The 16,296-nt window shown below is 42.3% G+C and overlaps 1 protein-coding gene across 1 annotated transcript in view; it reads right to left on the reverse strand.

Moving 5' to 3' along the window:
* Mav (TGF-beta domain-containing family member maverick) overlaps positions 1-16,296 on the reverse strand; it is a 32,662-nt gene that overhangs the window by 10,060 nt on the left and 6,306 nt on the right. The window contains exon 2 of the mRNA XM_076425714.1: positions 4,451-4,571. Within this exon, the coding sequence (XP_076281829.1) occupies positions 4,451-4,571 (121 nt within the window). The remainder of the gene's footprint in view (positions 1-4,450; positions 4,572-16,296) is intronic.

Here is a 16,296-nt window from a genome sequence, read left to right on the forward strand (position 1 = left end):
CCGTCTCGTAATATAGAACACCTGATTCCAGAAGGTTGCCGAAAATAGAGAAAGTTATTTCTCGGGTGTTTTAACAAGGTGGGCGCCGAACGAACGCACTGTGTAGCGAATGGCCATTTTAGGTGGAAAGAAGTCATGTCAGAAAATAGCTTTCATATATTCTTCTTTGGGAATGTTTGCCGCGCCTAATCACACACGTAATCATTCATTTAACAAGCGATATAAACATAGAAATCAATACGTGAAAACATCGAACTGTAATGTGGCGAAATCGTACGTTTATATTTGTTACAATTTCACCTTTCTGTAAATCAGTTTCACCCTTCTGCAAAATTAATTTCACCCTTTTGCAAATCAAATTTAACAAATAAAGAAGTTTTAAGTAAGTTTTTGTAAATAAACCCAGATCAAATGTAAATTAATTGTTAAGAAACAGCAAAGATTTACATAAAATACTTATTTAAAAGTAATTACCAATTCATTAACTTTGTAATGTGCGGAATGTCGTAATAAGCGAAATACGTATTTATTATATATATATAATTAATATATGTATAATTTAATCGAAATAAATAAATTATTAATTTTAAATATTCTTAATGGGTGATATTGATTTGCAGAAGGGTGAATTTGATTTGTAGAAGGGTGAAATTGATTTGCAAAAGTGTGAAATTGGTCTGCAGAAAGGTGAAAGTGACTTGCAAAAGGATGAATGTGGAGTGTAAAACCTATAAATTGTCATCAACAGTTTCAAAGTTTTCGATCGGGCCGCAAACTACTTGTCGACGGGACGCATACGGTCCGCAGGCCTGTTCTACATTAAAGTCCTTTACAATAATTTTTAGACATTGCTTAAGTACCAGTTTTCTATGCCGTTTAGTCGACTTTAACAATGCAGAACTGGAGAGTCTCGAAGAATCCCATTTTGAAATTTTTCTGCATTACATTCAAACTATATAGAAGGAAATCATCCATGCCTGTCGCAATTTTTAAAGTTACGATTTTCGGCCTCCAACTGTCATAAATCTAAAATTCCAGGCACACATAAAAAGTTGTAAACAACTTTTAAAAATATTAGTATTTTCTCTGCACAATTCAATAAAATTAAATATATCTGTAAAAATGTTTCCAAAAATTTTCTTCGCGATCAAAAATACCATAAGCTCGAAGATTGAGACCTCCGCTTTGCAAGGACACCAACTAATTGTAAGTTGACATTATTAGCCTCATCTGATGTGTAGGATATTTATTCACGTGGATTGGGCATTCGGACGTTGCCATAAAAACGCAAAGCGATTTGCTTAAGAATATCGTTTCGCAAAGGTCAATACATATTTATCATAGTGATTAAGACGGAAACATTTTTCAGAAGATAGTATTTTTAAAAGCCGTGGTTTCAAGTGTCGCTAATTATTACCTGCATCAATGGAATGGATTCAAAAGGGAGGATCGCTTTCCGGAATATTTTCGGCCGGTTTCGACGGAATCGGCACGCGACCGGCAATCTTCGGGAACGATTCGCGAGGTGGAATCCCGGTGGAAGGAATGCTCGTATACTTGAGGTGTACAAAAGGAAATCGAACATGACCGAGCCGCGGCTTCCTCGCCGATTCGTTCTTATTGCGTTCGGGAACTCGTCGTTCGGCATTCCACCGCGGTCGGAATTTCTATTTCATAATAACGCGGCCGCTACAGACGCAGCTGCAAGAAGAGGACGCACCGAATGAACAGGGCCGAGTCGCGAGACAACTTATCGTCGTCGGGGAACACGTTTTCCTTTCCGCGAACGGTGGAAAGCGGTTCGCCATGGCACTCCGGACCAGTCCCCGGATGCCTCGCGCACGATGAAATCGAAAGCTTTTTGCTCCTCGATGCCGGACTCCCTTGCTCGTGACTTACTGTTAGATCCCGGATTTATGAAACACCTAATCAAGTATCTGCACCACTTCGAACAAGATTCTACAACTACAGTATGCCGTGTTTATTTTATTCGAAACAAAAATTGCATTATTTGCGAGAGACAGGTGTTGTTCAGGTCTAAAAGACGTTCAGGAGATGTCCGTAGGATATTCAGGAGGTCTTTAAGACGTCCCTAAGAAGTCTTAAAAAGGTCCATAAATGTTAATTAAATTAAAAGAAGGGAAGAGTAAAAATAGATTTCGACAAAAATGAGTTTGAAGTTAAACCTAGCTTTATCAGAAGAACGCATGTGGAATTGACATAAAAAGTGTAATAAAAATAACAATTGCAATTAAAAACACTATGAAAATAATGAAAATTGACGTTGAAATTGAAGTTGAATTTGACGTTAAAATTGAAGTTGAAATTGAATTACTTCGTAATTATTAGACTGCGGATCATTAAGCAAAATAAAAAATGTTTGAATTGATCGCAAGATACGGGAGCCAATTAAAAATGTCCTTCTTCTTTTAATTTTCCTATTAAGCTGAAATTAATATACTGGCGGCTTTAAATCTTTTTAATATGTCCACTGTTTTAAATTGCACGTACCCTTTTTTGTCATAAATGCATATAATCCGCAGTCTAGTAATTATAATTCGTGGAGTAATTCAATTGTAATTCAACGCAATTCTGTTGAACAGAAATTTCTTTCTTGCTATATCGGTTTCAATAAGCTGATACGCTACATTGATATTTTTAAATCGCATCTAGTCATTTCTGTTATACGTAAATGCAAGAGAAGAAACAATTTTCCAACAGCTAGCCAACAAGTTTGTTTTCGAAAAAAAGCGTCGGCTCTATCGCAGCGAACGAAAACGCGTGGTTCGAGAAGTGAGAAATACAGACTGATAGAGCGACCAGGCGCGTAAAAATTAATTAGATCAGCGATACGAGAGCTGTCCAGTGATTGATAAGCCTGGACAGGAATAGCATTTGCCCAGACATATTGTTGTTCGAGTCTGAACAGCCGAATCCTCGAAAGTGTCGGCTCTAAAACGCGTGTTGTTGACCCTTTAGCCCTTTAATTGAGACTGTCCCTTCCGAGGGGACGTCGTAAATCATTCGAGAGGACATGAAAAGATTGCTGGCAATTATGGTAGTTGCAAGATGTAATATGTTTGTTCCACAAAATCTGTATCAATAAAACGCCGCATCAAAACTCATTCGAACAGACCAGTTAATTATTTCTGTGAGCAACAAATGATTCGTTCAAGTTGATGGCTGATGGTCCAGGAAAAATCTCCGAGCCTAAAGGGTTAAAACAGTATAAATTTGCAAGTAAGTAACGAACGATTAAGTGCAGCACCTGGTAGGTGGTCTCGCAGAAGTCTGCCTCGCGCGAAGAGTTAAGATGCCAAGGTATTACATCGTCCGAGTCGTTTCTTTGCACGCGTAATCGTATGCAAAACGCGCCGCTCGTAATTGGAGACGGTAGAAAAGAAGGAGATCCGAGGGCAGAGCCGTTAGGAGCTCGTTCGAGGGTGCTCCAAGCCACTCTAACCCTTTCCACGCAGTCAAACGTCACGTATCCAAAGACCCTTTCTTGTAATACTCGTCTAGAAGCGCGAAACGTGCCGCGTCGCGCCGCTCCGCTCCGCTCTGCTCCGCTCTGCTCGAGCATTCGGCTCCGGAGAGCCACTCCACCAACTAGTTTCACGCGTTCCGACTTCTTCTCCCTGTTGCGTGCACGTGAACAGCTCGAAACTCTTGGAAAAAGGGATCGGAACACGCCAGCTGCCCTCAAACATTTTACCCTTCCCTGGCTGGTATCCGCAAGTTGATTAAATTTGTTGATTAATTCCTCATGGACGAATCTTTATTAGAATCTAAATAATCGTCAATTAAAAATATCAGAATGAGTTATTTTCACCCTTCCCTGGCTAGTATCCGTAACCTGATCAGCCTAGCAAATTAATTTTCTGAAGAAACGAATATGTTGAATAATTCCTCATGGATGATTTCTTATTCGAATCTTAATAATCGTATATCAAAAATATCAGAACGCGTAATTTTTCCCTTTCCCTGGCTAGTATTCGCAAATTGATCGACCTAGCAAATTAATTTTCTGAAGAAACAAATTTGATTTTTTCTGGAGAAACCTAGCAAAATTTTTTCTGAAACCTTATTTCAAATTAAATTTCAAATTAAAACTACCTCCATAGTCTTTGAATGAATAAAGAAGAGCGCCAACGAGAAAATGTTGGAGAAGTTCCGGAGAGCTTTTCCCGAGTAGGTCGTCATAGTTTGTTACACGTGGCGAAAAAACCAGGAGCGCGTTCTTTGAATCGGATTCTTGTTTACGCGGCCAGTAATTATAGCGGGCGTGCTGTGTATATTTTTCCAGAATGCCGGCCGCAAAAATTACGCGTTTCTGAGGATCGTTCGTGTTCCCTCTTAAGAATAACGTATCCGATAGGCGAGGCGAGAAAGAGAGAGGAAGTAGCGAAATTGTGCAAACACGCGACCAAGATGTTTCTTTTTTCTGTACCTGCGGCGTGAAACACGTGCAGGCTCCTCCTGTTTTTCGAGGCCTCCTCGTCGAAGGACAGGTGGACTTTCTTCAGGTACTCTCTGTGCGCTCGCTCGTACTCGGCTTGGCTCACGTTCGCCTAAAACCAAAGACAGAATGTTATCTCCTTGTTTCATTCGTTTTTCACATTTTTTAAATCCTTCATTTCTTATTTGAACATTATAGATGTACATTACAGAGTATTACAGAGTATTGTGAATAACGAGGACGTTAGTAACATTGTGAGAAAGAAGAAAAAGATTAATCCTTCATTCTCTGTTCTCGTAATTCTTAATATCTTTGGTGGTACACGCTGACACATGTATTTAATGCTAAAAACATGTACTTTACAAGTTTAATCCCGAAGCTCATACCGAAGCCCATAAGTTTGTTTAATTGTCTTGATGGAACGCGTTACGTAAAAATGTCCTCCCTCAATTACTTCCAGCAAGAGCAACAGAAAAAGTCACGGAAAAGTAGATTTCCTTTCTCAATGGTTCTAATGAAACAGAATTTTGAAATTCCTCTGATGCGTTCGCCGTCTTGTAATTTAGTTGACCACTTTCCTGATTAATGCATAAGATCCGCAGTCTAATAGGGGAGGAAATAAGGTTTCGCGTTACTTAAGGACACTGTTTAGTTGAAAGCGTAGTCGGAGCACAGATAAGTATAGCTTGTTCTATTCCCACGTTAGGTCGAAAGGATTTGCCCTGCGGTGTTCAAACGTGTTAACTATCAGTTATCAGATTATAGAGATAGAGATAGAGAGAGAGAGAGAGAGAGAGAGAGAGAGAGAGAGAGAGAACCACGACAACTAGATTGCTGATCATAGGTATCGGTTTTTCAGCGATCCATCTCCGACGATAATTGGACACCTCGACGCCTTCGACTCAGCTCGTTGGCCCCGGACCGCGCGCTACCAGAGGGTCGACCACTAAATATAGCGCCGGGAAGATTAAAAGGAAATTAATAAGTCGCTCGTGGTCGGACCCATAAAGAACAGAAGGAACGAGCCTCTGGCGGCTCTCGAGGAGATTTAACTTATCGACCTCGCGGACGCGATAATCGGCCCGCGGGCGTGACATCGGAATTATCTAATTTTCTGGGGTCGAGGCGCGGCAGCTGGCCGTTTTCAATGGTTCACACAACCATAAGCGAAGGCTCTTTTCTCCGACACTGCTCCACATGGCCCTTCGAGGGCATGTTTCGCTTTGTGCTCGAATTACTTGAACATCTTGCGAACTGAATCCAGTACTTGCATTTGGAATGTTCTTCAAATCGTGGACAAAATTGATACCTCCATTTTTCAGACAAATTATTAGTCCTTAGCACTCGAGGGGTGACTCGGAATCACCACTAAAAATTGTTGTACCATTATTCAAAATATTCTTTAGATTATTGAACACGTTGGTATTTAATCGATAGACTGCGGATCTTTATGCATTCATGGCTTCTAAAAATGTTCAAAAAACCGTAGACTATAAAATCCGACAGAATTTTTAGTTCAATTTTTATTTATTTCAACTCTGCTAAGGGTACTACCACCAGAAAATTTAATTCCACTTTCTTAAAATTCGTCTACAAACATTGCGAATTGCATAAACATCCGCAGTTTACTAATCAATTACTACATATTTAATTAAGTATTGTATGGGGTATTGTACCAATTTCATATCCATCAAATGAAAAAAAGTCATATAGAATGGAATTATTCCAACTAGAAAAGGGTTAATCGTTAGACAAATCGTTCTGAGAGAATTTCCTGGGCCCTGAAAGGCAAGTTTCTGCCATTGTTCCTACACAATTTTTCACGTAGTTGTTACCTCAATTAATTGTTCTCTGTTTTAGTAAATTAAAAAAGCGTCTGGTGCCAATTATCTTGAATTGAATTTCGGGTGAGGGAATATTCAGGTTCGATCCTCAGCGTCTCTCACAGTGCAGCGAGTCGTGTTCTCGTTCTTCCCTTTTCTCCGTTTGCTTCTGTCCTGGATCCAGTCCGGCTCTCCGGCAGTGATCTCTTCATCTGGTTCGTCCGCCGCGGCTCCTTTTCATTGTTCCGCCGTGTTTCAGTCGCCGGACCAGCTTCTCCGGTTCCCTTTTGCTCCCCTGCCTCGAGCGTCCTCACGATTTTCAAGCCGTTGCTGCTACCGCTGCCTCTTGCTTCCTCTTCTTCAGCGTCTCCCGTAGCTTCCGCGCCTCGGTGAGAAAGTCCAGACACGCTAGACACGCTTTCGTAAAATTAACTCGCCCACGGGTCTGGCCGGCGAGTTTCGTCGGCTCCATCGGAGAACCTAAACGTCGAACTTAGCCCTCGTTCTCCGAGACATCATCTTAGCCGTTCAACGAATCATCCGGAGAGTTTGAAAAATCGAGCTGGAAATCTTTTAACATAATTCTTCTAAAACACCGACGTGTAGCACTGAATATCAATTTATTCATTTCGAAATGAACTAAATTACCAAATAAAGTCATTTCGTCTTCTCAAGGGAAAATAAAAGCCAATTTTTTACCATTTAGAATAAGTTTTGTGGCATTTCGTTCTATGATCTCTTGCGATTTTTCTGGGAATTTCTGTTTCTTGTTTTTTACAAAAATTCACAGCGTATAAAAAATGTTGAGGAAAGCGAAAACCGTAAACAGCGCATAAGTTTTTCTTTCGTGCACTGAATTTTCACCGTTGCGGTAATAAAAATTATTAATAATTATTAACAACTCCGAATGTGTGAATTAGACAAGACTCATGTGAAACGCGCAAGATTGCGCGAAGGATCAGCGTCCGCGAATCATAATCGCGATCATGCTAACCGACCTTTTGGTCTTGCCGAGTGGCCATTGAGAAGTCACAACTGCACCGAACGCCGACAGCTAAATGAGCTCTGAGCGAAACTGCGCGTCCGAATCGATTTACGGATCCTCTGTGCACGGGTGGATGCACTTGGTGTATCTTCAACAGAGAGAGAAAGAAAAGGAAAGAATGAACATAAACGTGACACGTCTGTCTCGACGAACCGGAACTCGCTCGGACCAGCTAACTGTCCTTAAAGAGTATGACCAGTTAAGGGATTCCGCTCGCGACGCTGCGGAGGCGTTTGCGTGCATCTGCGTTTCGGACTGCATCTCGCTGATGTATACTTTGAGGTAACAATACGTGTAATGAGACAAGGACCATGTAGGGCCACGAGCGGAAGCTGCTTTTGCGAGATCCCTGGAAACGTCTGCGAGCTGTTCTGAGTATCTATGTCATCTTTACAATGATTGAAATCGTGATGATGCTTGAAAAGTTATTGATAGACTGCAGATATTTATGCGGAATAAAAATATGTTGCATCGATTGCAGGAAATAGGTCTAGTTTGTTTCTTCCTTCGCATTTCTTTCCAGCAAGCTTCGCGAGAACCCTGAAAACGTCTTCGAGCTGTTCTGGTATATTTATGTCGTCTTTACAATTATTCAAATCATGATCTTTATGCAGAATAAAAATATTCTCCATCGGTTGCAATAAACAGAGATCTAATTGAATCTTGTTCCTTCCTTCGCATATTTTGCAAACGTCTTCAAGCTATTCTTGGGATCTATGGGTGCCCTCTTTTGCAATGGTTGCAGTCTCAAAGATTCTTCAATGAACAGTTATTAATAGACTGCAGATTCTTATGCGGAATAAAAATATTCTGCATCGATTGCAAGAAATAGGTCTAGTTGAAGCCTGTTCCTTCCCAACAAGCTTTGCTGGGACCTTGCAAACGTCTTCGAGCTGTTCTGGATATCTAATTGTATCTATGTCGTCTTTAAAATGATTGAAATCGTGATGATACTTGAACGATTATTCACGATCTTCATGCGGAATAAAAATATTCTGCAACGATTGCAACAAACAGAGGTCTAATTGAAGCTTGTTCCTCCCTTCGCATATTTTTCTATTCTTGGGATCTAAGGATGTCCTCTTTATAATCGTTGCAGTCTTGAAGATGCCTCAATGAAAATCTATTAATAGACTAAAGATCCTTCCGCGGAATAAAAATATTCTGCATCGATTGCAACAAACAATAGTTTGTTTTTTCCACTGCATTCCTTCCCACAATTATTATAACACACTACCAATTACTTAGTACTGACAAATGCTCGGTACAGTGTTAATTCGATGCTAATTCGAGGAGGCTGTCTATGTAGCAATTACAATGAATCGCTAACCACTTTGCGTGCTGGAAGATTTATCGATCATCGCACACAGAATTTGTGCGAATACTTACATCCGTCGGAATGTTTAACTTCATTGCATCGTAGTTGAAAATGGAGTTCTCGAAGACGAGAAAGAATGTTGGAATTCTCTTGAACAACCGAGGAGAAGCCACAACTACGTGCATCAGCCTGTCGTTCGAAGTCTCGACGGAGCTGTACGATGTTTCCAAAAGAACATCTCCCGTCGAAAATGCAACCAGTTGATTCAAAGACCGGTTGAAGCAGGAATTTAACCATACCATTCGCTCCGGCTGATGTTTTACTCGGTTTCGCATGCGTCCTACGACTGGTTTTGCTTCGCGACATTAATTTAAGCATCTACAAAGTGAACTCGGAGTTGGATGAGCAGCGCATAAAGTAGCCGCGGCTGTTCCGACTGCGTCTCGATCTGCCTCCTCGTCCGAGAGATTACCGTACCTATTGATTAAATTCAACGCGTTTAATAGCCGCGAGTGATTCCGTCCGCGAGAGCAACGAGCAAACTAACCCCTCCGTGTAATTGCCGTTCGCATCTTGCTGTATCATTACTTGCAACTTAAGGTATACTCGCGTGCACTGTCTTTGGCACTCCTGCTCTCCCGGTCGAACGATTTTTCAGCGATTATTAACACTGCATCTACCGAGCCCGTCAAAATGACGGATTTCAAATAAAAATCACAGTGGATCATTCTGTTACCGAGTAAAAGAAGAAGAAACGACGAAAAGTTCCACGTTGCTCCAGTGTGGACACAGCTTTATACTTTATAATTAAACAGCGGATTTTATGCATGTCTGACGAAAACGAGTAAATGTAATTTAAAACAGTGAGAATATTAGAAAAATTTAAGAATACTGTTCTATTATCTTCAACTTATTAAACATATTAAGAGAGAAAATAAATTTCTATTTCGCTCCAGTTTGTTGCAATTCAAAACGAACAAAATTTTAATTTGTGGAACTTTAGACTTGTAGATCTCTATACTTGTATACTTCTAGACTCGTAGATCGACTAATTAGTATCAACGCAACATCAAACTGGTTCATCGTAGACTACACGCATAGTCCGGCAAAATTTTCGGTATTTCACATCACCTACTTAAGAAATGCGGAACTGAAAGCTGACGCGGGATCCTGCGGGATTACGAGATCTCACTTTGCGAGACTGTAAGCCCTACATCAGACACGATAGCTTCGTTATCCAGGGTTAATAAGCTATTCAAACGATAAATAAATAAACCGCGGATACCGCACGCATTAATAGTACCGCGGATACCAAAGATAGAAGATCAAAGCCGAGTTTCTGGCCTAACGCCTAACGCCTTGAAGAGGCAATTACCGGGGATCGACGGGTCTCGTCTAGCAGATGACCGTGCGTCTGCCACGAAAGAGATATTTTCGCCTTGGGGCACATGTATCGAACGTTGCAGGATCGGGAACGGGTCGCGGATCCGTTTCGTCGAACTCGGAAGCCCGTTTTAATCCGGGTCGTTTCCGGGTTGAGAAAGCGCAGCTCGGCAACCCGCGGCGCGCGAAAATAAATCCGCGGCTTCCGTCGGGATTATGGTTCGCGAGAACGAGGGAGAAAGAGAGAAACAGCGAGCACGTTCGGATTACACGAATTTAACCCTGATGTATAAATTATATATATTAACGAGTAAAGAGAATGAACATTCAGAGAAATTTTGTAATATTCAAATGTAGAGGAACATTAACAAATTGTTTCAAACGTCGATCGACGTCTTCGGTCGACACTCTGCGGCAAACCTCGGCTCCATCGTTCAAGCTTCCAGGTGCCAGGAGTTTAGCAGGAGATAGAGAGATGCAGGAAGTGCTCGAAGATCCTCCACGGTGAAAACGATCCTCGCGGCAAGACCACCGGAGTCGAAGCTCGCTCGCTCAATCTTCGCGAAGCGTTTCCAACGAAGTTTACGGGTACGTAGCCGGGTAGAGGAGGGTACAGAGAAGGGTAGTCCGAGGACGGGTGACGTTCCCCGCGAATGCGGATGTCCTTGAGGCCGAAGCATTGCCGGCCTCCCACGCGAAGAAAGATCTTTCGCAACCCGTGTCTCTACTATAGTTACTATAGGCTGGCATAGGTGCCGCGGCCCAGTCGGGTCGCATTCTTCTCGTAACCTTCGCCTCGTGAACGCACTGCGTGGCTCGCCCTTTGAACACGCTCCCTTTCGAAAGCAATTTCTCGGTTAATCCAATCGCGCCGGGTCGCCGACCCCCAGACAACGAATTTTCATCGCCTCGAATCCATTCCGGTTGTTCGCCTCCTTCTGTTCAGGCTTTCTCCTTCGCGATCGCTCGTAATCACGATTACAGAGCTCTCCTCGAGAGTTCGATTCTCGTCATCACCGGCGTCTTTCAACGAGAAACGCGATTGCGAAACACCAGAGAGAAAAAGAAAGGTACACTCCGCGAAATTTACTCGATTAAATTGCCGCTTTGATGAGGCGCTATTTTTAGCGACCCGGACGATGCCACTGTGGCAACGCTACTGGAATGTTGTCACAAATGCTGTCCGATCGCGCTGTCGTTTTACCTCCCATCGTAAACTATTAAGTCGTTCGGAAAGCAATTTCGTTTTTCGTGTAGGGATGGCATTCCTTCTAATATGTTTATTTTACACTGATTTTAGAGCAACAGAAAGGATCTCGTTCTCTATCGAGGCGCATACGACGCGTCCGATGAAATGAAAAAGTATGTTCTAACCGGAAACCTTTGTTTGTTGATTAATAGGACATTAATAGGCAGGACACGGGAGGCAAATAAAAATTGTATTCTTCTTTTAATTATCCTATTAAGCTGAAACAAATACCTTGATGTCCTTAAATATTTTTAACTTGTCCACCGCTTTAAATTGTACGTGCTGCAAATGCGTAAAATACGCAGTCTACTGATTAAAATTAAAACCTGGTGCTTCTATATTTGTTCAACAGGTAGTATAAATGTCCTGGAAACGATTGTTAATGACTAAACTGCGGATCTTTATGCGAAATAAAAATTTTCTGCATCGATTACAAGAAATAGATCAAGTTTTAACATTTTCCAACAATTTTGAATTTCATCTATGTACTCAATTTTCCTATAAATGCATAAAGATCCGCAGTCTGTTAATGACGATTTTAGGAAGAATTTGGAGGAATTCAAGACCGCGTTCAAGACCGGAAGTCGCTCGAGGAAATGGAAGTGCCAGGCGCCTTTCAGACGTTCTCGAAGTCGACCACCTTCGATCGCATTTTTCAATCTTTGAACTCCAAAAAAGAGTTCAAAGCCTCAGCCGCGAATAAATATTTTTCCGATTCAGCTTCCCTCGTTCGTTTAAACCTGAAACCGATGCGATGGCAGACTTTGCGTCTCGCTAGGACCAGTGACTCACCCGGTGCGTGGACCTTTTATTTCATTCGGTTTTTGCTTAACGGGACTTTTTGCTTAACCTGTCGCGAGAATTGATAAGATTTAAGTGCTGTATTCGGAACTCGCAGTTTAAGTTTCCTTTGAGTTTCGCCCGAGCCGCTCCGAGTTACCTGTTTTCATTTCTTTCAACTTTCAAGAATGATCAGGTGATCTCGGCTTTTCTGACGAGGTATAATGTTTTTTCTCGCTAGCAAAAAATTTCGAGTTCCCGGAGGTGCCTCGAATGCTCGAATATTCATCGAGGCAACCTGAATTCGTACGTATGCAAATGATTTGCGTCACTGTATAGTGTATATCATTTTAATTGCCCGGATGGGCTAATAGTCGATCGTAATTCATTTTAATACTGAATTTTAATAAATTCAGTTGAGATGCTGCGATTCTTTACCGTTCACTTTCTCTATCACATCTTGCTAATCTTTCGAAAGAAAATTCTACGAGAAATAGGTCTAATCGAAGCATGTCCTCTTTACAATGATTGCAATCGTAATAATCTGCGAAAGGAACGAATGTTTTCATGCTCATCATTTTCCAAGGAAATCATGTCCTCAGTGTTGTACTTGCTACATCACGGGAAAAAATCTCGGCGGAAAACGAACAATGGCCTGCAGAAGTAGGGGCTGCAAACATCAAAGTGAGCCGAGTTAGATCATCCTACGACTTTTTTTTACGAAACTATAGCCCACTGAACGTCGCCAATTTCTGAAAAATCATAAATTCACTTTTTCGGAGCCACTGTTAAAAATTGCCACGCGAATCCAAGACTGAATGACATGAACATCAGCCTAAGAGATCATGAAGAAGCTCCACTTTCCAAGATTCTAAGCTGCTCGCAGAAACTACAGAGGAAATCCAGACTTTCGCCCGTTTCTCCAGCAGATAAGTCAACGAGCAGGTGAACGAGCGTAACGAGAAGCAGAAGAAGCCATTGTGGAGAACGCGTCTCCGTTGCGTTAATGACATCGTTCTGTTCTGAAGACTGTGTTCTCACGTTTCTCGGCGACGTCCTCGAGTTTGGAGGACGTAGGGAATCGACTTTCGTTATCGCGGTCGTTACGAACACGCTGACGGCAATAGTCACCGCGACAACAGGTGTTCCCGCCCCCGCCCACAGGCTCGCACGTTCACACGTCCTCTTGGTAGATCCGGAACGGGACCGAGAATCCGGTCCACGAGGTGTATCGTCATCGACCAAACCGTCGAGTCGGTGTGCTGGGATAACGATCCAAATTCCGATTTCGCCGATCGCCACGAGAATTTCCGGATGACGCCTGTTCGACGTAACGCTCTCAATTTAGATCTGGCCCGATCGTTCCGGTTCGGCGGCCGTTGTTACGCGGGGGCGGTCCATTTTACCGAGTCAAGGCGCACAATTATCGTGACAATGAACCTACGTCCAGTACAGTCAACCCCTTAAAGCCTACCCGTTTCCTACATATCTCTCAGCAATTCTTTCATGTTCTTCCAAAAATCTTCACTTAACCCTTTGCACTCGGATCCATTTTAACTAGAAAATTAAACATTTACTCCAACCTAGAATAATTCCATTGTACATGATTTTTTCATTTTGTAAATGCAAGTGTGTTGTGATTGATTAGTAGACAGCGGATTTTATGCATTTATAACAGATATGAGTAGGTGTAATTTAAAACGGTAAAAACGTTAGAAGAATTTAAATGAATTTAATTAATTGTTCTATTATTTTCAACTTATTAAACATATTAAGAGAGAAAATAAATTTCTATTTCACTCCAGTATATCAACATATTTAATAATGTGAGTTAACGCTCGAGTGCTGAGGGTTAAAGCCTCCCCATGCGCTACATGTCGAATTGACATGTTTTTCCAAAAATGTTCACTTAATATTACTGGCAAAATTAAGTATATTATATATTATAACAAGTATTAATAACGCTTCTCCGAAAGAAACAAACGGAACTCGCGTGAAGCACACAAAAGTCGCACATTCAACGAGTTCAAGAAAACAAGACCTTTCAAATTGGTTCCTAGTTCTACTTGATGAGGAACATTTTTATTCTGCAGAAAACACCACAGTCTCCTTATTATTAGACTGCGGATACTTATGCAGGAATAACATAAAAATTGATTTCATCCCTTAACGACTTTGTTACATTAAAAGCAACATTACAACATTCTTGAATATCTTTAATCTCTGACTGTTTTATATTTCACTCATTCAATTTCTTCATAAATGCATAAAGATCCGCTGTCTACGTATTATTAATAGTCGCAGACACCTAACCACCGGCAAAAGCCGTTCCAGCCGCGAATGAGCTCAGTCTCGCGAACTCGTTGATCCACTCGTCTATCCTCGTATCGAGTGTCGTCGGTTAGACGTCTTGCTAGCATGAAGAGCTCAAGAATCCCGCGTTGAACAGAGAAGAAGAGAGAAAGGCGATTGCGTACAGAAGAGAAGAGAGAGAGAGAGAGGAGAGTCGTGGGCGTTCGCGCACGCACGTGGACAGCCGGTTCTGCATAGCAGAAGAAGGATCGGCGCACGTGCTCGTGCATGCGTTAGCGAAAGTGGGGCAACGCACGACGGACCACCCACGTTCCCCGTGTTCGTCTCGCCGGCTGTTTACGGACGCCGACTCGCGACGTCCGCGATCTCCGAACCTCCTTTGACGTTCCTCGCCGTCGTCATCCAAGCACCTTTCTCTACTCCTTTTCGCTACCGTACTCCTTGGGGCTTCGCGGACAACACCTGTTGCCTATGCTACGCCCACGGATAGCCGGTGTGCTAATCTGATATGACGGGGAGTCCATATTTCAGAAAATGGGAGGATCAACCGACGTTTATTGAAAGATGCGTAACATGTTGATGATAAAAAAGTTGTACGAAAGTTCTTTGTTAGGTGGTTCTTCAATTTAATTCAGTCCCATTCAGTTTTGTATTCGTATCAGGTCGTTAAGTATGATTCATGACAAATGTCAAGAGGTTCGCGTTGTTCCTTGTCAAGTTTCATAGTTAACGTCCTGATATATTGATGCAGGCGTCTTTAACTTTGTTTTCAACTAATTGAGGACGATTTAGTATCAATGTAACGAATTAACCAACATGACGGATCACAAACAAAAATTGCATTCTGCGGTGAAGGTCCATCTAAAGAATCGGTGGAAAGGAGCATTGGATGATTACAAGTGGCGCGTTCCATCTTTGCACCTACTTATTCTCTTGAAGTAGGCGCCATAAGTGAATCCATCTTCATACTTTCAACACCCGAGTGCTCTCAGTTCGATTCATACAGCCTTCTTAGGGTACAAATCTAGTGGAGCGGTGAAGTTCGCGGCAAAATCGAACCAATGTAATTAAATGCGACTGTTTGAGTTGAGTTATAGTCTTCATAGAAACAAAAATCACCTCGACAGTTTACAATTGTTCGACTCCCGTCGAAGAGATCATTTAGTTGTGTGACTGAGTTATCCCCTTCCCTCCCCTAAGCGAAGCAGATCCTCCCCCTATCCCTATTTTCCAACCTCAACAATGAATGTAAGACGGTAGAAAAAGTGCCCGAGTTGCATGGCGCATCTGAACTCGTATGCGAAAAAAAATTGACGCATGTTATGTAAAAGATCATATCCACCCCTGACCTAAAGTCTAAATTGGCAGCGTGACTCTGGCAATTTTGGATCAACGACAACGATTTTGCAAGTTCGTGAGAGACAGCTAACGAGAAATGTCTGCAAAAGGAACATCTGGTTCGCAGCAGGTGGATTTTCACTCGAAGCGGATTCCATCGCGAATGACGCAAAGATGACGGCAGTGTTCTTCATCCGTCGACGATTTCCCTTTTTAATTGCTCGTCCCGTCGATGATCCGTCGCGTCATAGTCATCTTGTCCCTGACCTAAGGCGCTTAGTTGTCGCACGCGATGAACGTCGGCGGAGTGGCGGTCGTCGTCGCGTCGAGTCGCGTTCTTTCCTCCTTTCTTCCTTTCCTTCCTTTCTTTCTTCTCTCCCCCGTTTCTTTCTTTTCGTTGTCGGGATCCCGGTCTGCCGCTTCGTCACCTCGCCCCGAGCCATCATCATCATCTTCTTCGGCGCCGAGCCGAGCCGGCAACCTTTTCGCTTCGCGTCCGTCTATCGTCGAGTACCACTCCGCCTTTCTCTTTCTTTTCTTCTACCTCGTCTCTCGCCTCTCCCTCCATCCCTTCTCCTCTTTCTCTTT

Source organism: Lasioglossum baleicum, chromosome 6 (genome assembly GCF_051020765.1).
Source record: "Lasioglossum baleicum chromosome 6, iyLasBale1, whole genome shotgun sequence".
Classification (NCBI taxonomy): domain Eukaryota; kingdom Metazoa; phylum Arthropoda; class Insecta; order Hymenoptera; family Halictidae; genus Lasioglossum; species Lasioglossum baleicum.